General features: G+C 40.9%; 1 protein-coding gene across 4 annotated transcripts in view; it reads right to left on the bottom strand.

Moving 5' to 3' along the window:
• Positions 1 to 26,008, bottom strand: part of TBC1D1 (TBC1 domain family member 1) — a 218,348-nt gene that overhangs the window by 156,393 nt on the left and 35,947 nt on the right. Inside the window, exon 1 of one of the 4 annotated variants that reach the window (XM_063108171.1) lies at positions 4,375 to 4,524. The exons of the other annotated variants lie outside the window; for them this stretch is intronic. Coding sequence (XP_062964241.1) covers positions 4,375 to 4,404 — 30 coding nt within the window. The 5' untranslated portion in view covers positions 4,405 to 4,524. Of the gene's footprint in view, positions 1 to 4,374; positions 4,525 to 26,008 lie in introns of those variants that run through there. 4 annotated transcript variants of the gene reach the window in all.

The following is a 26,008-nucleotide window of genomic DNA, read 5'->3' as shown; positions in this document are numbered from 1 at the left end:
GGGGGCAGGGGCTATATGGGAAATCTCTGAACTTTCTGCTTGATTTTGCTGTGAATCTAAAACTGCTCTTAAAAATGGTCTATTTAAAAAAAGAAAGAAAAGGAGGTAATTTGAGTCTATTTTTCAAACAATAATCTGATTCTTAGTCTATTATAATATGCTAATGGTACTTAGGGCAAAGTTAAATACACTGAAAAAGTGGAAAGACCATTGAAGTTTTTTTTTAATTCAATAAACTGAATAGTTAATATGTAAAAAGTTCAAATTTTTTAAAAGGTCCAAGAGTATGCAGTCAAAATTTTCTTTCCACTCCTGTTCCCCAGACACCCAATTTCAAGATTACTGTTGGTATTTTTTGTTTTATTTCATGAGACACAAATTCCAGTATTATTCTCCCAAAAGATACAAGTGATTAGTCTGAAATCATTGTGTTTGTTCCAAATAAATAAATAAATAAATATGAAGTCCTATGTCCAGTGATGTAGAAACAGAATATACTATACACACATCAAAAACCTTGCTACTCAAAGTGTGGTCCCCAGATCAGCAGCATCAGCATCACCAGGGAGTTTGTTGGAAATGCAAAATATTAGGTTCCATGTCAGACATATTAAACCCGAACTACATTTTAACAAGATGCCCAAGTGATTTGTATGCCCTAGTACAGAATATAACACAACACTGCCCTTGTTTTCACAGAGTTTACAGGCCGGTAGAGGACAAAAAATAACAGTTGACCCTTGAACAACATGGGTTTGAACTTTATGGGTCCACTTACACATGGATTTTTTTTTCAATTAAAAAAGCTTACAGTATTGATAAATACAGTACTGTAAATGTTTTTTTCTTATGATTTTCTTAACATTTTTTCTCTAACTTACTTTATTCTAAGAATACAGTATATAATCCATATAACATATAAAATATGGGTTAGTTAACTGTTTATGTCATAGGTAAGGCTTCCAGTCAACAGTAGGCTATTAAGTAGTTAAGTTTTTGGAGAGTCAAAAGTTATACTCAGATTTTCAACTGCGCAGGGGGTCAGCACCCCTAACCCCTGAGTTGTTAAATCAATGCAACACAAGGCATCATAGAGAACAGACTACACAGCTATAAGAGTTTGGGGAAGGATCAGCTTTGGTCCCTCATGAATCCTCACTGCCCCAGGATAAAACACCAACTCCTCTGAAGAGGTCTATATGCCATGTACATACTGGTCCCTGCTCACCTCCATTACTCCCTACAGCAAAGTCTCCCTCCAGGCTTACCCACCACCTGGGACTGCAGTTCCTCCAACATGCCTCCAGGCTTTTGCACATGTTACTCCAACTGCTTGGTACACCCTGCCCTTCTCATTATTCTCTACCCTGTTTAGTACATTCATCCAATGAATAAATGATTAATCAGAGATGCTTCAGGGAAGGGGTGAAGAATGAGAAGAGTTTCGACAGTCACAAATGGAAAACCAGGGAATAGACACATATAGGCTCAGATCAGTTTAGGGAATTTGTTAAGAGGAACTAACTATAATTTGCTTTTTTCTCATGAGATCTGCTCTGGGCTGTGTTCTATTGTGGATTAGGTAGGGTTTCTATCCCTGCTTTCCTCCATTCTCTCTTAGTAAAACCAACCTGTGCCCGAGTTATTGGCACTCTAAGCAACTAAAACTCCCAAAGCCAAAGGAAAGGCTGCCTCCACTACGAGACAAAAATGCCCCACAGGAACTCTGCAGAAATCTTGGTCGGGGTTACACCAGCTTTGCTTAGCAGAGGCAGCAAATTTTTCAAATTCAAGGAATGGTTTGACTATGACAATAAGGAGTTCTTCCCTCCTTATTAAACTCAAGCACCCGCTAATTAAACATAATATGAGCCTACAGAAGAAAAATTTTTTAATTTTTTAAAAAATAATGCATCACATTAACCTAAGGACACATCTCAAGGACAAACGAACACAAAAACTGACTTTAAGCAAGACAACAGAATTGTTGCCTAAATACTCGCTGTAGTCATATTCACACCTTACGGAAGGCTGCTGTGCTGTGTGCTGGTAAACAGAAGGGCAAGTTCAATTGTCCAGAGGCACCCAAGGCGGGCTGGTCCAGTCTGTGGAAACCTCAAAGGCAAATAAATAAGCCCAGAGTCAAGACACCACTGTGCCTGAAAGCTGTGGTTAGAAGCAGCTGATCAAAGGACAAGTTACACTTGTACTCAACAGGTAAGAAGCAATTTACCCGGTTATTTGCACCAATCTCAAACAAGATAGCAAAGCCACCGGGTTACATCAATTCAGAAGATAAACAAAGACAGATCCACTGGTGTTCCTCCTCCTTTACTAAAGTCCAAGCTACCTCCATCACCTCCTGCCTGAACCACAACAGCCCAAGTGGTCCATCTGCTTCCATTCAAAATATACATGAGTTGCATCACTCCTCTCACACCCTCTAATGGCTTCCCACTGCTTTTAAAAGCAAACCCAAACCCCAAAAGCAATACCTGCACCACCTACAGAAAATGAAATATAAAAATAATAACTACATTTTTAAAAATTATGCTGACAGCTACAGATAAATTTGCTCCAAAAACATTTAATCGTTTTTTGCTGTCATTGTTTTGGTTTCTTTTGGTCTTGTTTTTGGCGGCTGGCCAGCATTGGGATCCATAAAGCCTTGACCTTGGTGTTACAACACCGCACTGTAACCAACTGAGCTAACACACCAGCCTGTTGTCATTGTTTCGCAGTCTAAATAACAGTTTTGGAAAACATGATTCAATATCTAAATCAAGTTATCAGCATACAGTTCATTTACATGAACTTTTCAAAAGTATTGCCACTTGGAGACGTCTGACAATCCTTGTAAAGGTCCTTGATGTTTTATGACATTAAAACATTTGGTGTTTCCACTGTCCCCTCTGTACCAAAGTAAACAAAAGTCTACGTCACTCCTGTAGTTAATAGCATCTTAACAAATAAGTTCTGAAAGGTAAATAAAACTTAAAAACAGTACTAGCAATAAGCTTTTTAAAATTAACTTCTTATTGATTTTGGAATAAAACAATTTAATGAGTGTCAATTTTTCTTCCTTTGGCCTTATGGTACTGAAATATAACAATATAAAAGTAGACTCAAATCCTCAACCTACATTGAGTAAGTAAAATATAATTACACACTCTGAATTACTTTTTAAACTACATAATATCGTTTTTAAATTTTGACATTTTATTTCTAAGAACTGATTAGCTATCACTTCAAACCAGAAATGTGGGCATTTTCAATCTTTCTTTTGTACAAAACTACTTTACAATGACTCAAAACTTTTTTGAAAGTCATCTCGTTTTACCACCAGCTATGTTTCAGGAAACGATTCTGGTGAGGATTCAGAGGTGTACTGTCATTGCATAGTGCCTTTGGAAAAACTAGCGTTATCTAGTTTCTGTCTCCATTTTCTTATCACTTAGATTATAGGCAAAGCCATATCTGCTCACAAACAGGTATACATTAAAATGTACTTAGAAAATAACACCGTGAAAGCGTACATCATCACAAGATATACCAGCCACCTAATGATTGTTTGTAAGGGGCCACAGAATGGCTAACGGGTTCTCAACACGAGCTTGTTACTACTAACCTGCAGTACACAGGAGGCCCGCCCCGCTGAGGGGCCAGCAGCGCGGCGGAGCCCACGGCGAGGGACATACGAGGATCATTCAAAACACTCAAACACCTGGTACTACAAGAGACTATAAAAATAATTCTATCCCTGTGTTCTCGAGCTGGTGGGAACCCAAGGAATCTACCACAATCCCGTCGTTTTTAGCAGTAGTGGAAATGGCCTGGCTTTGGAACGTTCAGTTATTCTGAAAACGCTGATATTCTGAAAATAAATCTCTAGAGAAACAGAAGGAAAAAAAATTAAATTCAAAACTCACACCAGAGGTTTAAAAACGAAACACACTCTGGATGCACCAAGGTCACCCTTTTGGCATCCTCAGCGACCTGTCCCAGACAACCAAGCACAAATCTGTATCAAGGACGATGACACATAAGGTCCCACCGCCGGGGAACACCAAGCGGCGAGTCCAGCGCGCGAGACCCAGGCAGCTGTGGCTCGGCGTCGAGCCTCACTCTCCCGGCCTGTGAAATGGGCGCTACGCTAGCTTGCCTGTTTCCCCCACGGGCACCAAAGACTAATGAATGGGAAGAACCCGGGAAACGACCCGGCCGCTCGCCGGCCGCCGTCCCCGGGCCGCGGGCCGCCCCTCGCCGCCGGACGGTTACTTATGTTCGCAGAACCGCGACCGCCGGGCCGCGGGATCCGCAGGGCGGTCCGCTCCGGTCATGGGCGCCGGCCCGACGCTCCCCGACGCCGCCTACCTTGGCCACCCAGCTGAACAAAGGTGACATCGCGGGCCGGGCGGCTGCTCCTCGCCCGCGGGCTCCCGCTCACTCCCGCTCACTCCCGCCTCTGGTTCGTGGGCCCGCGGGCGGCCGGGGGCGGGCTCGGGGCGCGGCGAGGCCGGACCATCGCTCCCCCCGCGGCGGCGGCGGGCTCCTCCCCGCTCGCTCGTCACTGCCCCGAGAGGTGTCGCCCGCCGGGCTGTCCGGCCGAGGAAGGGAAGTGGGAGGGCAGAGCGCGGGGAGGGGGCGGGGAGCGGGGAAAGGGCGGGGGAGCGGAGGGAGGGGGAGGGGAGAGGTGGGAGGGGGAGGGGAGAGGAGGGGGGGAGCCGAGGGAGCTCCCTGGCCCCGCCCACCCCCGCGCTCCGCTCGCGGCGGGAAGTTGGGATCCGCCTGGCATCGCCCTTCTGTGGGATGTCTCGGGCTGCGCGGGGAGCCCTGATGACTAGGGTCGCGGCTTTCCCGGTCTCTGGGATCTGTTTCGCACAACTTTCAGAAATCTAGGAATTCCTGTCCCTGAGGTTTGATAAAGTCGCAGCGCTGGAGCGAGCACAAAGCCCGCCCAACTTTCCAGGGGTTACCTCCACCCCCATGGCGTTTCTTCCTAAAGGCCCTAGATGGCTAGTGACAAAAGGACCTGTGTTTCCCCAGCCCCTAATACCTTTATATAATCAAAGGTGGTTTACTTGGAGTCAGAAAACTCAGCAATGGAGACCAGAAATGGGGCAGAGGAAAAGAACGTTCAGCTCCTGTCTGCCGGGAGGTTTTAGCAACTTGAGAAACGTTGATTTCCCCAGTTTTCTTCTCCCCCAAGGCTGCATGGTGAGACAGGGTGGTCGGTTTATGCCTACAAAGGTTAAGCTGAGTTTCAAACTCAGACGCTCCTGAGTTACACGTTGAAGAAAAAAGAAAAAAAAGTCCAAAGGTCTAGTAGCCGATGTGTGATGTATGTGTCAGGTCGGGCCACTCACTGAGTTCCTCGAGCCAAATGGCCACCCAAGCCCAAGAATTCTGCTTCTCTTTTCATTTTGTTATGTTGTTCATTATCTTCATGATGGACCAATAGGACATTTTAATGTTCCCCTAAAATCTGGCATCTGAGTTTAGTGGGTGCACCAGTTACCTATTGCCACATAAATTACCCCTAAACCGAGAAGTTTAAAACAAACAACTTCTGCGTCAGAAACCCCCTCCGCCAGAGATGTCAGCTGGGTGCCTCTGGCTCAGAGTCTCTCTTAGGTTTCAGTCAAGCTGTTAGCTGGGACTGCAGTCCTCCCAAGACAAGACTGCTGGGACTGAAGGATCCCCTCCAAGCTCACTCGCGTAGCTGTTGCCAGGATGCATTTCCTTGCGGGCTGTTGGACTCAGGGCCTCAGTGTCTTGCTGGTCCTCTCATAAAATGGCAGTTTGCATCCCCCTGCACAAACCATCCAAGAGAGAGAGGACAAGTCCAAAAACAAGTCAGTCTTTTTATAAATTAATCTCAGAAGTGACACCCCAACATTTTTGCTGTGTTCTATTTGTTAGAAGCAGAGAAATAAGTCTAGTCCACACTTAAGGGGAGGAGATTACACAAAGGCATGAATATCAAAAGGAGAGGATCATGGGGGGGGGGATCTTTTCTCCCCCTTCCAGGTAGGATGCATAGGAATGAGATAAACATGAAGGCACAGGGAATGTCAAGACTTATATCATTCAAGCTGAAAAGGGCCTGAGGAGCACCTTAGGGAAGTGCTATTCTTTTAAGCAGTGACATTACCTGCTTCAGGTAGAAAAGGGGAGTGCATTTGCATCCATTTAACTAAATCTTTCACTATTGCCACATCAATTTCCCAAGCAACTAGAAGAGATGGAGGCTGAGAGCTCCATTAATGTGAGAACTCCTGCGGCCTCTATGATCTTACCACTCAGACTGTGGTCCATGGACCAGCACCCTCTGCATCAACTGGTGGTTTGTTAGAAATGCCGAATCTCAGGCCCTGTCCTAATCCACACCTACTGAATCAGAACCTTCTTTTACCATGATTCCAGGTGACTAGTATGCACATTAAAGTTTGAGAAGCACTAGTATATGAGATTCATTCACCTTGGTCTTAAAAAGTAATGAAAATATTACTAACCAATAGCCCCTTGCGAAAGCAGCTTAAATTATCTGTGTCCTTGGGATGGTGTAAACTAGTTCAACTAGAGAGAGATGTGGAGAGCTCCTGGTCAACAACATAGCTTTGAAGTGGGTAGATGGGTTGCTGAGGACCAGACTGGACATGCTGTACCCATGACAAACGTCATCACAGTCCATCACTCCAACCCCCAGACTCAGCCCTCCAAAAATGTCCAGAACTGAGAAGCAGCTCTAGGGAAAGGGTGAGGAGAACCCTGAATTGACTACAGAAACCTGAAGTACCTATAACTGAGATAAATTTTCTGACACAGGTAAAGATGCTAAAAAAGAGAAAGAAAGAAATTACATTAAATTTAGGAGAATAAAAATTGCATGTCTTGCAAAAAATAAAGTCAAACCAAATCCAGAATGTAACAAGGGTTACAAAAGACAAGTGTGCAGGGATATGAAAGCTTCATTGTATAAATTGGGATCCAATTCTCCACACATACGCATCCAGGGTAGAAGTTCATGTAGATCTTGGTTTGAACTTGCCTGAAGTTAACGTTATCTTTTAGACTCGCAGAGGTCTCCCTCTGGTCCAGGATTCCCTGCCTAATCCAGAAGTGGGCAGAATCATTCATTTCATGGGAATGTAGGGACCTTTCCCTTGGGTGGGCTTGATAGACAGTAACGTGTAGAAACTCTAACACCAAATATTTTAAGAAACATACATAAAAGTTTTTATTTTAATTCATTGCCAACATGTAGATTGCCAGTCACACCACACAAAGAAATTCTCTGTTATAATCTGGAATTTCATTAAAGAGAAAATTCCTATCAGATAATATAACCAATCCTACACTCAACTAAAACAATATTCCTTAAAATACCACTCTCCCTCCTATCTGAGGACCAGACTGTCCTTCCTCCATGAAACTGTATATTCCCACATGAAAGGGCTGTATATATACCAGGCATCACTAATTTTTAACAGCTCCCAGGTAATTCTCTCATGCAGCCAGAAATGAGACCCTCTACAGAAAGAATAGTCATTGCTCAAAGACACCAATAGTTCCCAGGCCTGACTGCCTATCAGAGTCACCTATAGTGCAGGGGGTGGAAGGGAAAGGAGGACAGATGATTTAGCTGCTTTGGGGCAGAGGTCAAGTTCTCAGGGACCTCAAAGGGCAGGTAGGTCATATAAATGTGTGAAGAGGGCTAGGTGTGAGACAATAAGGACTAAAGGAACTGTGGCATGTTGGTGAATGCATGCTCAATTATTAAAACACTCCACCCAGCCAAGCAAAATGTGTCAGCTGAATTAATTCAGCCAGAGAGGTAATTATTAGTGTTGACCTATGAGTTTACTTAAAGCTTGGAAATATATTCTAAAAGGTGATTCTGATCTTCAGCCAGGATTAAGAAAGCTCTAGTTCCTTTAAAAAAAAAAAAAAGATGTGATTGCTCCATGGAGAGTAATAGGCTATCCAAAAAAAACCTGCAGAGATCTAAACATGACAGCATTCCTACAGAAAATCCAAGACTGCTGTCTTTCTAAGTAACTACAGAAGGATGCTTTAATATCTTACCATCTCAGTTTTCCTAAGACTTGAAAAGAGGGAGAAAAAAACCCAAGAACTGGAAGAGGTGCTTCCCTACTAAGCCTCACCGTACCCTTCAAACAAACCCTGACACTCCTGCCCCAGCTTTCTGCCAAGTTATTTTTTTAATTCTTTTTGTGGCTGGCTGGTAGGGGGACCTGAACCTGTGATCTAGGTGTTATAGCACTGTGCTCTAACCAACTGAGCGAACCAGCCAGCCCTCAAGTTCCTTCTATTGAGGTGGAGCAAGGACTGCAAAAGCTCCTGGGAGTTCAGGAGGAGATGCTAGATGGGCTGCCCTCCACCAACTCAACTGTGGAGGACAGGGTGGCAGGGAAGCCCGCAAAAGCATGACCTCACCCTGCCAGTCTGTTCCTTCCCACCATAGACCTGGTTAAAAATAGAGCCACTGTAACAGTACCAGGAAATTCAACTGGCTTTCCCGTGACTCAGAACCACCTGGCAACTGACCAGGAATTTATTTAGTTCACAAATATGAATATTCATCAGCACCTACTGTGTAAAGCAACTCCTTGCAAGGATTAGCAAGGGAGAGTCACTCCTGAATCCTGCCCTCAAGGGGCATCCAGAGTAGCAGAGAAGATCAGGCAGGGGAGAGTGAAGATGCCTCAGGAAAGGTCCCAGTGCAGCTTCCTGCAGTTCCCAGAGGAGGGAAAAATTACTTCAGGCTGCGAAGGAAGAACCAGCTTCCTGGCTGGAAGACTTCAGACCTCATACACATATTGGTAAAGGAGTGGGCTTTCCAGGAATGAGGACCAGGGGGACAAAGGCTTGGAGGCTTGGTGTTTCTCTAGAAATCAGGCCTTACATAGGAGAAGATAGGACAGAAATCAGAGCTTACAGAGTAGACAGAGAATTTAAGTAAGTGGTAGTTTGGTGGTTTGCAGTTATTCCTTACAGGCATAAAAGTTTGTTTCCAGAAAGAAAAAAAAAAAAAAATTGCTAAGGATAATATCAAGTCCAGACAATCCAAGACTAAAAATCCCTCTGTGAATTGAAAACATATGCCCATGCAAAAACTTGTCCATGAATATTCACAGCAGCATGATTCACAATAGCCAAAAACTGGAAATAACCCAAATGTCCCTCAACTGATGTATGCAAAAAACAAAATGTGGTAGATCAATACAATGGAATATTATTTGGCTGTAAAAAGAAATGAAGTACTGATACAAGCCACAACGTGGATGGACCTTGAAAACATGGTGCTAATTGAAATAAGCAAGTCACAAAAGACCATATGTCGTATAATCCCATTTATAAGAAATGCTCAAAAGAGGCAAATCCATAGAGACTAAAAATAGATTAGTGGTTGCTTGGGGTTGGAGGGAGGGAGAAATGGGGAGAAACTGCTAATGGGTACAGGGTTTCTCATTGAGATAATGAAAATGTTTTGGAATTAATATAGTGATGATGGTTGCACAACTTTGCGAATACACTGAGATCCAATTACGGTATGTGAATTATGTCTTAATTTTAAAAACCTCTCTGTGTGGTGATGGTTGAACACCTGCAAGTTAATTCCCTGAGCTTTGTAATAATGAAACCCACACTTAAAAGGCCTAGTTTTAGGATTAGATGAGATGGTGCGTATCAGACACTCAGCCTGAATCCTGGCATGTAGTAGGTGCTCAGCAAATGTTAGCTGTAGGTGTAGTGGTGGTGGCACTAATGGAAGTAGTAGCAGCAACAGTGATTGAGATTGGAGCAATGGTGGGTATGATACGTTTCAAATGTAGAAGTAAAACAGAAATGATGAGCTGGAGGTCTCAAGTTCAGAGCTGGGTTTACAGACACACAAAATATGACAGGAGAAACAGTTAAGATCAAAGAGGAGGCTGTGTTAGCCAAAACTAATTCCAGGATGGGTCGGCCTCCAGGTCATCTCTCGATATTTTCCCCTCCCTTTTCACGAGTTGCTATGTCTAACAGCAAGACTGTGCTCCATTTGTTACTTTAACTCTATGAACCAAGCTGGGAACCATCTAAAAGTCTCTGGTAAATTCTATCATTCTGGCTGGGCAGAGACTCGGAGTGCACAAGCATTACTAGTGTCCCACACTTTCAGCAGTTCAGAAATTCCTCCCAAGGATGGATCCCACTCACTCCCACTACTCCTCCCCCACTCTGCCCCCACCCCTGTCCCTCCTTACCCATCTACATTGCTCTCTCACTTTCTCTCAAGTACACACCCACAGTCATGTTTTAAATCATGCCAGATTCAGATGGGAGTCTTCGGGTGACAAGACTGAGTATTTTTAGGCCAGCTTCAAAGCAAACAGTGCTCAAAAAAATTGATGAATTGAAGGAAAGAAAGTGTAGGGGGAATGTGGAAGGCCAAATCTGGTGAGGACTTATTTGGGGGGAGGCAATACATTCGGGTGATTACCTAAAGATATATCCACGTCAACATTTGATATATGCATGTCAACATTTAAATTAAGGTCTCTAATTTTATGTTTTGATTTTGTGTGTTAAATTGTAATTTCTTTTAAGCTACAATACCAGCAAGCAGATTTAATAAGAACATTTTTAGTGGCTCCAGCCACCTTCACTAAATTTATCCAAAAGCCTTGCAAAATTAAAATCTGGCTGCAGCATAACTAGAAATACTGACTCTGCAGTATAAAGGGGAACCATTGAACTTGTAACTCTAGAGGGGACCAAACAGTAACAAACTCCCTCCAGAATGAAGTTCACAACTTTGGGATGCCTTATTTCTCTACTCATGCAACAGTCTTGCTAAAACAGAAATTTACTTTATGACACACATTTATCTCTTCATTAAAAATGACAATCAATTCATTAAAATGCTGTGACATTTCAAAACTAGCTAAAGTATTATATTTTGTTATATTTTCCTATTTAAATATCTATTCCCTTCTAAGTATTTTTCTTAATATGTACAGTAATCATGATCACTTTTTAGCTTGTAAGACATTCCAAAAATAGAAACAGTGTTTTTCTATTTTTAGCTCAGGCTATAAAGTTTATGCAAATAATTTTCTCTCTGAAGTACTGTACACATGTTTCAAATTCATGGAAAAACACAGTGGTAATGAGCTCATAAAAGAGAACATAGTAAAAATTTAGAGTCAAAAGACTTTGACATCCACACCCTTTGTTTAAATAAACATAAGCTCTCAGCTTCAAACTCAGATATTTTATCATAATTTGTAATGAAAACATTTAAAACATCACTTTACATAGCACTAATTTCACCAAAAAATTACTTTTTTTCTAAACTGAAAATTATGTTTCTCCTTAAAAAATAGGACTGAAAAATATCAATTCATATTTCCTTATCAAATCTATAGTGAATAAAAATCTGACCCATACTTCCTTTTTCCCCTTCTTCCATATTAAATCATAAATTCCTATTTTTCATAAAGCGGTTTAGCTTATCTTTGATTAAGGTGATTTCTCACTTCTATAACAATTTCTATTTATTTACCGTAATCAAATTCCTTTAAAATTGCCAAGTTTTAAACACAATTGAAGCTCTTTGTAAATGTCCTCACTCTTTTCAAAGCCTAAATTTGTGTGTCTCAGTATTTTGGGTCACAAGGCACAACCAGCACCTGGAAAGAATGGTGAGCCTTCTGTGTTTGTTACTTGTGCCTAATAGAGAGCCACGAACCTCTGCATAGATGCGCAAGACAATTCATATTTCTGATTCCTTGCTGGTAGCTTGAGATTCTGACAGAAAGTCCACCAAGGCATGTACACTTGCATTTCACAAAGAGTGTGCCTGTTCATATTCAGCACAGTTTTCAGGTGCACTGAGTAAGCACCCATTCCAGAACATAAGACCCAAGTGCCATGTTCCTAGGTAAACACCCCTCTAAAAAACATGAAGATAAAAGGTCTGTCTGGGTCTAGTGCTTAGCAAAGGAATGCATAGATTATAAAATAAACCATCATCTGCACCCTAGTCTCTATGCGCAGCTAGAGAAGCTACATAATTGAAAACAACCTCTATTGGCTTTGACAGGAGATGTGAGGGCTGAGAAGATATAAGAAGGAAATCGCTTCTCTTTTCCATTTGTGATAGAAGCTCATTCAATTTCTTAAATGCTTTTAAGTGGGAAGGTCTGAGTCACTGCTCTTCTCACCTGGAATTTTTCAAACATGACAGGGATTATGCGCTGGGCAAGGTGAAAGTAAAATTCAGCTTTCAGATGAGGGTCAGGAGTCATCTAAATGATCCAATTGATTTGAACATGGGCTTCTGGGGCCTTTCTCTCTATGAGGTAGCACAGGGTGAACAAGAGGTCAGGCGTCCAGGTACAAGCTGCTAGCTTCTACCTGTGGCCAACCAGCTGTGTGACCTCAGGCAGTTCATGTTGCATCTCTAGACCTGTTTCCACCTTGTAAATTGTGGAGGTTAGACTTACGTTCTCCAAGGTCCCTTCCAAGCTTCCTTCAGGAACGTTATAAAATATGTGCTAAATTAAATGCCTGTGATGGGTTTGTGCCTTGCAGCCTTAGCTGGGTATGGGAAAGCGGGAGCAGTTGTCCTCCCTGTAAAAAGCTGGCCAGGCTGGGGACTGGAGGACCCTGACCCCCCAGTGCCCAGGAAATTCAGTTGCATGAGGTATGGCCCTTGCCAATGCCTAATGGGAACCTGATTCTTGAGTTAGATGTGCCAGTGGATCTAGGACAAGATTTAGAATCACCTTACGTGAAGCACATCACCCTGCTCCTCCTCTCCAACTGTGAGACTGTGGTGCATGGACTGAAGGCTGGGGGAATCCAAAAAAGGGGCACACAGCCCCCTGGGCCAACAAACAGTACTTTATAGTTGTGATTCATCAAGTGATGATTTCATGTATCAAACCTGGCCCACCAGGTGCATAGCACTGAACTGAGGCCATTGAAGTATCCATTAATTCATTCAGTCACTTACTAAATATCTTCTGTGCGTCCCCACACAACAGTCCCTAGGCATGCTACAGTAAACAAGCCACCTGCCCCTAGAGGAACATTGTATGGTCCAGTGGGCCCATACAGAAAGTAAACAGGAAATGGCATGACTGGGTGGTAAGTGCAGCTAGAAGGAACAGAGAGGGTGTTATGAAAGCATACAGAGAAGGCCCCAAGCCAACCTGTAGGTTTCAGCAGGCACCCAAATGCCAAGTAGAAATTAGCTACTAGAGAGTAAAAGAGGAAAGACATTATGCCTACTCTACAAAGGAGCAGAATCTGATATCTGACTTTGAATTACAGCATTCTTGTTTTCCAAGTTTTTTTTTAATTATAAAATATTTCTCCAAAACTTAAATGGTGTAATATAACAGATACCCATGTAGCAACTACCCAGTTTTAATAGTTTTAGATATTTTGTACATAGGTACATATATGTATTTTTTTAAGAAGTAAAATGTTACTTATAGAGTTCTCCCTCTATTTCAAGAGGTAACCACCATCCTGCACTGGGTGTATCTTTCCCCCTCTCTTTTTACATATTAACCCCATAGGTGTCAATCCACAAACAATAAAAGTAGTATTCTGTGCTTTTCAATTTTTTCCTACATAGTAACATAGTGTATATATAATACTTTTTTTAACAGACATATAGATGTTTTATTTTTTTATTTTTGCAATAGCAACAACACCCTTATAGTTGTCTCTTTGTATACATGTCCAATTGCTGGGTGTCCCAGTTAAAGCTGTTATAATAAATTACAATAGACAGGGTGCCTTAAACAACAAACACTTATTTCTCACAGTTCTGGAGGCTGAAAGTCCAAGATCAAGATGCCAGCAGATCTAGTGTCCAGTGAGGACCTGCTTCCTGGTTCACAGACAGTAGCCTTCTTGCTGTGTCCTCACATGGCGAAGACAAAGAGAGGAAGCAAGCTCTCTTGTGCTACTTCTTATAAGGGCTCTAATCCCATCATGAGGGCTGCTTCCTCATGACCTAATTACCTCCCAAAGGCCCCACCTCTTGAGAAAGAAAAGTGACCCAGAACAATCTGAGCCATGTGAAGTCTACAAAACTTAACAGGCCCAGAGAAATATGAGCATAGGGCTTTAATCATGTCCCCAGTGCCCATGTCTGGGGAGAATGCTAAAGGCATGTTTTGGCAATAGAATCCAGATTAGCTGCCATCACCAGAGGTTATAAATTATCTAAATGTTATCACAAGTTGTACAATGCTACCCTCACTTTCTTTGTTGCAATGTTCTGGAATTTATGACAAAGAGCAATGTAGAGCCAATCAGTACCTTATATTACTTTAATGAACCAAAGTAAATTATTGACAAACAACTTTGGAACTGCCCCTTAACTTCTTTTTTCCCTTTAAAAGTCTTTTAAAAGTAACTGCTGCGGGCTGAGCCCGTGGCGCACTTGGTAGAGTGCTGCGCTGGCAGCGTGGCGACGCTCCCGCCGCGGGTTCGGATCCTATATAGGACTGACCGGTGCACTCACTGGCTGAGTGCCGGTCACGAAAAAAAAAAAAAAACGACCAAAATAAATAAATAAATAAATAAATAAAATAAAAGTAACTGCTGCCAGTTAGAACACATAATCAGAGCAACTTGAATCCGTGTCTACTGGGCTGCTGTCCACAAATTTGGCCCAAATAAACTCATTGTTTTAAATAAACTTAGTTTCTTCCTTTAGGTTGACATTTCTAACGCGATCCCATTGGAGGTTAGGGTTGCAACATATGAATTTTGGAGGGCCACAAACACCCAGTGAGTTAAGCGTATTTCCATCTTCACCTTTACTGTCCCTGGCCATATTATCTGCAGAATAGCCTTAACCAATTTATACTCCCACCAGCAGTGCCTGTGTTCCATTTCCTCATATCCTCCCCAATCCTGAAGTTCTGCAAATCTAATGAGTATGAAATGTTTTCTTACTTTAATCTACCTTTCTCTGGTTGCAAGTGAAGTTGACCATCTTTTCATGTGCTATGTAGTTATTTACATTTCTTCTGTAAACTGCCTGTTTCCATTATCGGCCCATTAGTGGGTTGTCTTTATATATATATAATTGATTTGTAGAAATTTATTATATATTCTATAGATTAATTCTTAAATTGTTCTTTGACTTAAAAATTGTTTATAAACAATACTACTAAGTGAATCAGTTAAAAAATAAGAGTAATCTAATAAAATGCACAGCTTCAACTAAATGATTTTTATTGACTTTAGCAATGGACCTGGTTTGTATTTTTGTAATGGTTTCATATCCCACGCCCTAGGGCATCATAGCCAAAGAGATGCCTGTAAAGAAGAATTCATGTTCATTGCCAAAGAGATAATTAAACTAAATGATGAATGGCTATCGTGGAAAGGTTAAAGACCCTCAGAAAAGCTGCAAAGTATTACCCTGTGCTGACCACAGACATACTTTAAGTCAAAGACCAGCTTATCACTGGACTTTGGGTGATTTTCGAAACATTTTTTTTTTTTTTTGGTCCAACTTTTGGTCAATTTCACTTATTTAAGTTTAGAATTTTCTTTTTATCATCCTTATAATAACCCCTCCAAATCAGTAATAATATAACCAAAAATTATTATAACTATTGACATCCTCATAACTAAATCCACAGGATATTAAACTGGAAAGTTATCATATAGCTGAACTTCTTTATTTACAGGTGACACAACTGAAGACTGAGAGGTTAAGTAATTTATTCATTCATTTATTCATTCAACAAATATTTTTTGAGTTTCTATTCTAGCGCATATCATTTAGGTGCTTACTTAGGCTTCCTTCCATTCGGCTCATGCTAGGCTGAGAAGGGAAGACGTGGGAAGCTCTTGACCTAACCCTGGCCTTTTTTCCTTTGTCCTTTGCTATTTCCTGTCTCCTGTTTCTCTGTGCAAGTTAATTATGTTCACATATTCCAAAAAGTGGGGGCCTTAGTGGGGAAGGGTTGTGGAAGCAGGGGACAGCTGGAGGAGAATTTTATATTTAAATAGAATTTTAATTATAGTAGAAATTGTTGGGTGTGTAATAACTTAGCGCCTAGTGCATGATCTGGGAGGCAGATGACTTCATGCAAAAGGCTCAGGCCTGATTTCAGACAGACCTGAATGGGAATCTCAGCAGCACCACTTTCCATTAGCTGTGAAGCTTGGGCAAGTTACTTAAAGCCTCCTTCCACATCCATACAGTAGAGGTAACGCCCATCTTTTCAGCACTGTGAAATGATCAAAAACCACTTACATAAAGCGCACAGCAAACAGTAAAAACATAGCAGCCACCTTTATAACACTTTCTAGTTGATAATGTACTTTGCCTACACGATTTCACTTCTTACTAACCTTTAATAAATTCAAGTCTTCCACTTTTCACTAAAGCAGTGTCCTCAAAGTTCCTCTAACTGCAAGATACCAAGATGTTTCACCCTGACTTACCCCTTTTGCCAGCTCTGGTCTTTTAGTAGTGGAATCTAACTCGTAGTTGTAGGGAGAGCTGAGAGGCCCTATCTGGGTAATATGACTGCTAATGATGTCTGCCATAGGCACAGGACACTGGAGAGTTGGAATGGCATACATTTGCCAACCCAACTCCAACCTGGTCCAGATTTAATTCACAGCAGCAGAGGGTCGCTTCTGTTTCTAAGGCCTAGAGATAAGTGGAAGGCAGTTTTGCAGAGATCCCTTTCAAATCAATAATAAATGTTTGTTCTCCAATTCATTCCTGGAATCTTTGACACATGGCTATATGTGTGCCCGCATTTTGAGCCCATAAGCAAAAATATACTTATTTATTTGCATATGGGCACCTCAAATACAAAGGGCCATTCAAAGATATTATTAGAACTCTTACTTTAACATGTGACAGCTAGCTAGTAAGTGACAGAGCCATGACTTGGACCTGGTGTATCAATCAATTGATGTAACCATTACATGGAGCTTGTGAACTCAAATGCCATCAAGGGTCAGGCAGGCAATGTAAATATGTTAAATGCCTGGTAGAAGAGGGGAGAGGGGAGATGGGTGGGGTAGAGCATGCATGCCAATCTACGGGCATTCAGATTGAATCGTTTTTCTTCAAACACTATAGCAGGCATATTTTTAAAAAATGTTTGCAGCTACCTGTCTGCAATGCTGCCCCCAGTATGCCATTAGCAGGAACTATTGCTAATTAATTGCCTTCTTTCCAAGTGTTTTGACACATTCATTTTTTATGAATAGCCTTATTATGGTTCTATGAATTTGGGCAGAAAAAGTTAAATAAAAGTTGTAGTACATGTGTGGTAAAGAAGGGGCAAAGAAAGACTGGTCTAGAGGTGTGAAAGCACATCCAATCCAGGAAAACTTTCTGGAGCAGGTTGTTGCTTTGCTGCCCACGGATTTGTCACCCCTTTTCCCCTGGGTGATGGAGCCACCAAAGATTACTCAAAGCTCATCTCTTCTGAGCAGTGAGAAGCCCTGAAAAGGGGTTAATCTCCCGGAACCCTCAAGAGAGAGGCATTCCTTCCATTTGGGAAATTAACCATGAATTGGGGTTTTCTTCCCGCATTTATTCTCCAGAACAGGAAGTTACAGGAAAAGAACATAGGTGGAGTTTTTGCTAAGTACAGTTTAACAAGTTTAACAATAGAAGCTGGTAACATGCAGTAAAACAAGCAAGGTGACCTTCCATAATGCAGTTTGCAACAAAAGCTTGATTTTAGCAAACATTCTTTTCTTATAGCAATTTCCCAGTATCCTCACATATCACTCAGTAACCTGTCTGTCTTTGAGCCAGCAACCTTGCTGTGTTACAAGTCTTTATCTTACAACAGAGACTATAGCCTGGGGAAAATTTCCTGTCCTTTGCAAGGTCAATAATTGAAACTGCAAGGCTTTGGAAAAACCAGGCCCTGTGAAGTACATTTGCTTTATGCATACTCCACAGAAATGACATCTGAGCTGGGAGAGATGGAATGATTTTCTTAAGAAAAGGAAGAAAAAACCTCTCCAGATAAAAGAAACAACAATGGGCAAAAAGAGGAAAGCTTGTCTACTGGGAAAAATAAACAGTCCCATTTTACTACAGAACAGAGTACAGAATCTTGGAACTAGAGGAAAAAGTATAAAGAATCATTTGAGACCAAATATGGCCAAGGTTCTTGACTGCCAAGCTAAGGAATCTGGTGTTTATTGGTTTGACATGAAAATGGACTGCTCAGAGAATGGATGTTCTAGGAGATGAATCTGCTTTGTTGATCTTACAGACTCTTTCCTAACATGAAGCATATTTTTTTCCTAGACAACTTCAAATCTGAAAAATTTGTCATTATTCTTAGCATATGTTTTTAAAAGTAAACTTGTTCACCGTAAATGTATATGAGAAAGGGGGCATAAAAAATGGCAGCAAATCCAGCAACTGTGGCCATCTGTGTTTCTGTTGCTCTAAGTAGAGATCAGCAAAAATAGCATTTTAAAAAACATATAACTCTAGCTGAAGTCATATTTTCCAGTGAAGGCTTCCATGAGTGACTGCTGATAATTTCATCCGGCATTTTAAAATATACCATCTACAAGATATCATGAAAAACTATCATCTTTTATATTATAAATGGAGGAATGGAAGGAAGAAAAAGAAGGAAGAGAGGGAGGAAAATAATACGTAGTTTGTCAGGAAATATAAATCAAATGTCAGAATTAACCTTCTTAAAAGTGATAACGAAGAAAAACACCACACAGCCTGTTCTGAACTTTTATAAAGAAGCGGTGCAGGACAAAAATAAATAGGAGTTTAGAGTCAGAAAGGCTATGTTGGAATCTCAACTCTCTCCACTTCCTATATATTCTTGTCTAAAGATAAACTTCCTCATCTCTAAAAGTGTGGTTTTATCACTTCAATGATTGTGAAGGATAAAAGCATTGTGTAATATCATGTATCACATGGTTCCTTATTTTGGAAAGGAAGTGCTATGCCCGCCACATTGTGTTGCTGCAGCCATGGTACTATCAAACTCATCAGCTGCTTACGTTCTCCCACCCCATGGAGGGAGTCCAGATGTTTATGCAGCCAGCCTGATCCTTCATGCAAGGGGAGGCAGGCAGGCAGTGGTGCAGATAACCCCAAAGACCAGATAACAATAATCCTTTATGTTTCACTGTGGCCTACAGCAAGTGACGTCGCCAAGGAATTCATTACTGTACTCCTCTCCTCTTAAGTTAATATTAGATGGGTTGGCACTCCTGAGCACACCACAGGAAGTCAAGGGAAAAAGACACAGAATGGAAATACAGGGAAAACCATTTGGTGGTTTTAAACATGTGATAGCAAAGCACATTGAGGATAATCTTCTGGAAGTTTGTCCATTGATCCACAGATATTTATTGAGCACCCGTTTAAGGCCAGGCACTGTCCAGGCTGTGGGGATCTGTCTGTGAATAAAACAAAAACTCCTGCCCTCGTAAAACTCACATCGTAGTGAAGAGAGAGACAGTGAACAAAACAAACTTTTAAATGGCATAAAAGTTCATTAAAAGCAGACTGTATAGCCATAATGTATGTACACAAATAGAGCGAAAAGGATAAACTTTGAGGTAAAGCTCTTATAGTTAACACTGGTTATTCTTGCAGCACAGGTGCTCATGACAAATAAAGGGCAGCAATTTTTGTGGAAAGAGTAACAATGGAAACTGCACATTGCGGTTTTTATACATGTATATAGAAACAGAGGTATGTATGTATGTAGGAATCTCTCAATATGTCTATATTACCTGTGGAAAAAAATTGGGGGAGGCACACTCTCCAGAAGCAAGATAGAGGGGCAAGTCCTTTTTTACTTTTGACAGTTTCTTTAACTTATCAGATTATAAATGGTTTTTAACTTGCTTATGTTTTACAATATTTTTCAAATAAATAACAATTAAAACTAAATTAAAGAGGGATGAGACAGTTCTATATGTACAGACAGAAATCAGTTCATAACACATTAAGTGGAAAATCTAAATTACAAAGCTTTGTGTCACATGATTATATTTGTGTTAAATACATAGATTTTTTTAAATGTCAAGTAGTATTAGACAGCTGAGTGAGTTATCCCTCAAAGTCTCAGTGAATCATCTTTCTTCCTTATCGCCCACATACAGCATCACGAAGTAGAGATTTCTGCCTCAGAGCAGCCTCCAAATGTATCCCCGCCTCCATTCCACCTGCCACTGTGCTAGGTCGGTCTCATTGTCTCTCACGTGGATCACTGTAGAGGTCTCCTTACTGGTCTCAGTCCATCTTCCACATGGCTGGTTTACTTAAAACACAAATCTGATGATGTTACTACCGGGATTCCCCAGTGACAACTAGATTACATCCATTCTTGACATGACTTCCAGACCCTTCCAAATCTGGTCTCAGCCTACCCATGGCAGATACTGATTCCTAACTAACAACATTCTCCCATTTCCTCTTTACTAGTAAAACCCTAACTTTGTTCAGACAATGGATAGAGATCCTTGATCTCAGCTTTAGCCCCAAAGGATGTTCATAAGTTGGCACATAGTAGGCAATCAATTTTTTTTTACTGAATGAATGGTATAAAGTAGTCACATTAATCCTATTCCTCTTCCCAAGTGATTAATCTAAAAGTCAACATGTCACCCAGTCCTGGCCAATGAGATACTAGAAGACGTCTGCCCCATCCTTCCTGCTTGGAACTCACTTGTGCAAGGAGCTACAGCAGCCATCGTGAAACTGTAAGGCCACAGACTAAAAGGCCAAAGTCAACATGCTAAGGATGTCAGAGTGCAACGAGATGAAAGACAGTGTTACTGATGATGTAGACCCAGCCACTTTGGAACTGCTTGCCTCCAGACCCTTATTAAGGAAGATAATTAAATATTGTTATTGCCTAAACCACACTTTAACGTGCCTATGAATCACTTGGAAATCTCATTTAAATTCTGATTCAGTAGCCCTGAGGTGGGGCCCAAGAGTCTGTATCAATAACAGGCTCCCAGGTGGTGTTGCTAAGGACCACATTTTGAGGAATGACATAAACCACTATAACTCAAGCATTCTATTACTTTTAGCTGAACTCATCCTTACTGTCCACTGTCCCTCCCCACACACCAAGCTAATCACACTAACCATCCAAACTGTTCTAAATACACAAACAGCCTCCCAGGCTTGTGCTCATCTCTCCTTTGAGGGAGCTATAAGCTTTTGATGATTTTACCACTACTCTACACATCAGCCTTGGCCACTTTTTTCACTCAGTAACCTGTATTTGCACTTTCCCAAATACGTATTCTACAATCTTTTATTGAAGTCATAATTAAACAATTAACAGTGACACATTTAATAGGCATAATGATTTTAAAAGACCTCAAACTTAATTGCAAAATTCTGAATTCCCTAGTAGATTTTATATACTATACTACATAACCAGTTGTGTTCCAGTTAAGTAATGTGGGAATTAAAAACTACAGGAACAGTGATACGTAATATGGGAGTTAAAACTACAGGAACAGTGTTCTATTCCCAGTAATGACATGCAAGCACCTCTTGGTGAAGCTTTCATTGCACATAGCACTTTGAAAACAATTTTTATAAAGTCCGACATTAAGATGTATGAGCTTAAAACTGAGCTCAGAAGAATTATTCATGATCACTCCCAGATTAAAAACACCATTCCTCTCTTTTCTGTCCAAGAAATTCCTACCTGGTTCTATTTCATTAATTAACAACATGCTTTTCATATCACACTGTGGTATTCGAAAATTTAGCACTCATACTTTCAACCCCAACTTCTCAGAAAAGGCACCAATTACTATATCTGAATGCAAAGCATGTCTATATGTATAGCAGGAGAGGAATGCAGAAGATGTGGCTTGGTAACCACTATCCATAGCTGTCATTGTACCCTGCACAGTCATCAGCATATCATAAATCAAATGTGTGATTTGATTTGATTTGACTTCCACTGAAATAAGCACAATTTCTTCACAGCCCCGATTAGCTCAAGACTGTCACAAAATCCATGCAAATGACAAGGCCACATGAGATAATTGAAAAACTAAGACTCAGGCAATGAAGGTTTTCATTTAAATTCCATCAACAATTTAGCACAAGATTATCATCCCCCTCAAAATCAACAGAACTTTAAATCACATATTCAGAAGTTAAAAAATCTGAAAACTACCCCGTGACATCCCCAACGGACTCAGTGAAGATCACAACAAAATCTCGGACACAGGATAAAATCATCTCAGGGCCACTAGGATGAACTAGAAGATTCTAGGTTACTAATGACAACAGGCTTTGTGACAATCTTGATGTTGCTGACACTGGTAGCTCACTGTTGCTTTCTAGGTAAGACCTTCTTCCTCACCTTCTCCTCCACCTCCTTTAAAAGTCTCCTAAAGCGATGATGAACAATTATAACCCGGGGAAAGGCTTATTCAGAGCCTGAGAACTCTTTGGTAATAGTGTACAGATTTGTACAGTCAGAAAGGGGGACATGGTAGAAGTACATGTCCGTTATCAACTGAACTCCATGCCAATATTCTAAAAGCTGAACATCTTAATTTAATGATATACTCCTGTGGTCAAACACTGTGACCTCTTATAGACCTTCAGTGTTTTATTCTCCTGGACAAATACTATAACCACTTTATAGATCCTAAGTGTTTTACTGAACAGACCTCTTCCAAATGTTCATTTTAAACATCCTATTCAACTATTCTTTTGCAAGTTTGCTAATTTATAACCAGAAGGCCCAATTCTCTATCTTTGCTGAGTATCACCACATTCCCTCTTCCCTAGCTGAATGTCATGCGGCTCCTCCCCCCCACTGCTGACCACAGAAGATAAATCTTGCAGGGGGTCTTGGGTACATTCAGTCTAAGCAAGCCCCATGGCTCCTGACAAAGCCTCAGGCTAAGAAGCAGAGAGACTGGAGTTGAAGATGAGAAGCTTCCAGCATGCACCTGTAGCTGAACTCAAAGGTGGGCCAATAGAAAGGGAGCCAGGCATCCACAGCATGTGCTACAACATCTATGTGCCTTAGAAGCCTCATTTATAATAAGAATAATAATATCAGCATATAGATTAGTATAAGAATTATACTGGAAAATATATATCAACCTCACAAGAAGTGCCTAGCACATATGAAGTGCTCAATACACAATTTTCCTAAATACTAATTAGGAACCACTGTCATTGATACCTGCAGCCTAAGTCTAAATTCTTTAGCACACAGGAAAATATTTCAAAAGAGTCCCCACATATTTTGTTAAATACAAAAGAACCCAGATGGCTTGCAAATAAATAGAGAGCCTTCTGCTTGGATGGTATTTGTGCCTATGATCAATATCTGCCTTTTTCTTCACCAGTTGAACTGTCAGTTGTTTAAACAAACTGATTGAGAATAGCAGCATTGTTCATAATAGCCAAAAAATGAAAACAACCCACGTCCATCAACTGATGATCAGATAGACAAAATGTGGCATATCCATACAACGCAGTATTATGCAGCCATAAAAGGGAATGAGGTACTGACACATGCTACAACATGGATGAATCCTGAAAACAAGTAAAAGATGCCAGGCACAAAAAAGATTTATATTGTATGATTCCATTCATGTGAAATGTCCAGGAGAGACATATCTATATGCAACAGAAAATAGATTAGTGGTTGACTAGGTCTTGGAGGAGAAAGGAAGGGAGGGAACAACGAGGAGTGACAGCTGATAAGTACAGGGTTTCTTTTGGGGTGCCAAAAATATTATGAAATTAAATTGTGATGATAATGTTGTGAATATACTAAAAGCCACTGAATTGTATGTTTTAAATGGGTGGATTTTATGGTGTGTGAATTAATAAGTGAATGAGAAAAGACAAGTTCCTGTACTTAATAAAGAATGCCCACAAAATGTTCTCAGTGGAGGCTCTTCTCCCCATGCCCAGGGCTCTCTGTCCGCCCCCCACTGCTCCTCTGACATGTGGCCTCTTACAGTCTTCTCTCTGGGCCTGCCTGTTCTTCTTGCTCTATCTCCACACTCTTTCCTATGTGGGGTTCAGGTCCTAGAGTCAAAGTGCATCCTGGCCACACCAGCAGCTGGCTTTGTGACCTTGGGCAAGTTACCTAACCTCTCCGGGCTTCAGTTTCCTCATCTGCAAAATAAAGATAATAATAGTGCCTACATATTATTACTATTACTACCATTATTGTTGTTATTAACTGACATTTTATACTTACTGTTTTTGGGGGGGGTGTTTTTAATACTTTTTTTTACAATAAACTATATATATTTAAAGGGTGCAACTTCATGTGTTTTGACATATGAACACGTCTGTGAAACCAGCACAATTTACCAAACATTTCCGTCACCCCCAAAAGTTCTTGTGCCACTTTGCAATCCATCTCTCCCTCCATTCTCTCTCCAGACAACCACTGGTGCATTTTCTCCACTAAAGATTAGTTTGCATTTTCTGAGTTTTATATAAATGGAATTATATGGCACGTACTCTTTTTATGGGAGCGAGAGGGGATATCTGCTTTGTTTCATTCAGCATAATGATTTTGAGATTTCCCCAGTTGATATGTGCATCAATAGTCCAATTCTTTTCATTGCTGAGTAGCATTCCACTTACCACCTGTTGACCGACATCTAGGTTGTTTTTAGTTTCTAGATTGTTTTCCATTTTGGACTATTACATATATAGCTACTAGGAGCATTAGTGTACAAGACTTTGTACGTACATGTATTTTCATTTCTCTTGGGTAAATACCAGAGTGGAGTCCTGCAGCTGTACCGAAATTTTGCAAAGCCCAGTAGAAGATAGGGCTCATGGCATGTGGGCAGAAAAGACAACTGGCATCAGCACTGCTATGACTTCCGCTCCCACATGCTTCTCTAGACGCCCCCAGTCCCTGCTGCTCCCACCACAGCTCCCACTTCTCCTCCCGCCTCCAATTCAGCTTCCTCTTTCTGCAGCTGATGCCTCCAATTCTTTTCCTTGGGTCACTACTGACCTTTCAATGCCCCGGTCATAATCTAGCCTCTTTGGAACACAACAGAATCGATCACTTCCTGCTCAGACAAAACAAGGGCATTATTTTAACAGATTCATATCATACTGGTTTTTCCAACATTTCTAGTCTACTGAGGATTGTTTGTAAAACGTTTAAAATACCAAGGAAGAGAAAATTAAATTTCAAGAATTTCAGACTATATTGCCTTCACCTATTTTTTACACGTTTCCACTGTAACTGGTACCTTCTTTTATTTATTTATTTTTTTTGGCACCTGGCCATTATAGGGATCTAAACCCTTGACCTTGGTGTTACAAAGCTGTGCTCTAACCAACTGAGCTAACCAGCTAGCCCATAACTGGTGCCTTCTTTTAAACAGCCAGTGTTTCTTTGTAATAAATAAAATTTTATGCCTTTCTGTCATATTCATTACAGCTTTGCTATAATCACATGTTGTAAAAGAATACTTTTTAATGAAGGCCTATCTGTGTTATAAACACTCAAAATGTCCACGTTCTCAAATGTAACACAGCTGACTTTCATGTTGGCTGTGACTCCAAACTGGAATTGTCTCAAATAATTTACATTTAAAAATTATCAACCCATATCTGTTCATTAGTTTCTATCAAAAAGACTGAAAATTTATCCTATTTCACGAGTGTAAAACAGAACTTCTATCAGCTAAGGTACTAATAAGGCAGCGATTTCAGACATAAAGGCATTGTACGGGAATCCTAGGTGTTACATCACCATCGAATTGTATCTGCTCACGTCTCTCTAGAAATACTGTGGACTGCTTGTTTGGTAAAGAAAAAGCACACAGCACCCTTCAAAAATTACACATGCAATATGTTTCACTGATATAAACCTGGGCACATGGCAACAGAGAGCAAAGCAGGCTGGACTGAAGTGCTGGCTTTTGCTTCTAGGCTCTGGAGAGGTCA

The sequence above is a fragment of the Cynocephalus volans genome, chromosome 9, assembly GCF_027409185.1.
Source record: "Cynocephalus volans isolate mCynVol1 chromosome 9, mCynVol1.pri, whole genome shotgun sequence".
NCBI classification, from domain to species: Eukaryota; Metazoa; Chordata; class Mammalia; order Dermoptera; family Cynocephalidae; genus Cynocephalus; species Cynocephalus volans.
This window is presented reverse-complemented; position numbering and strand designations above follow the sequence as displayed.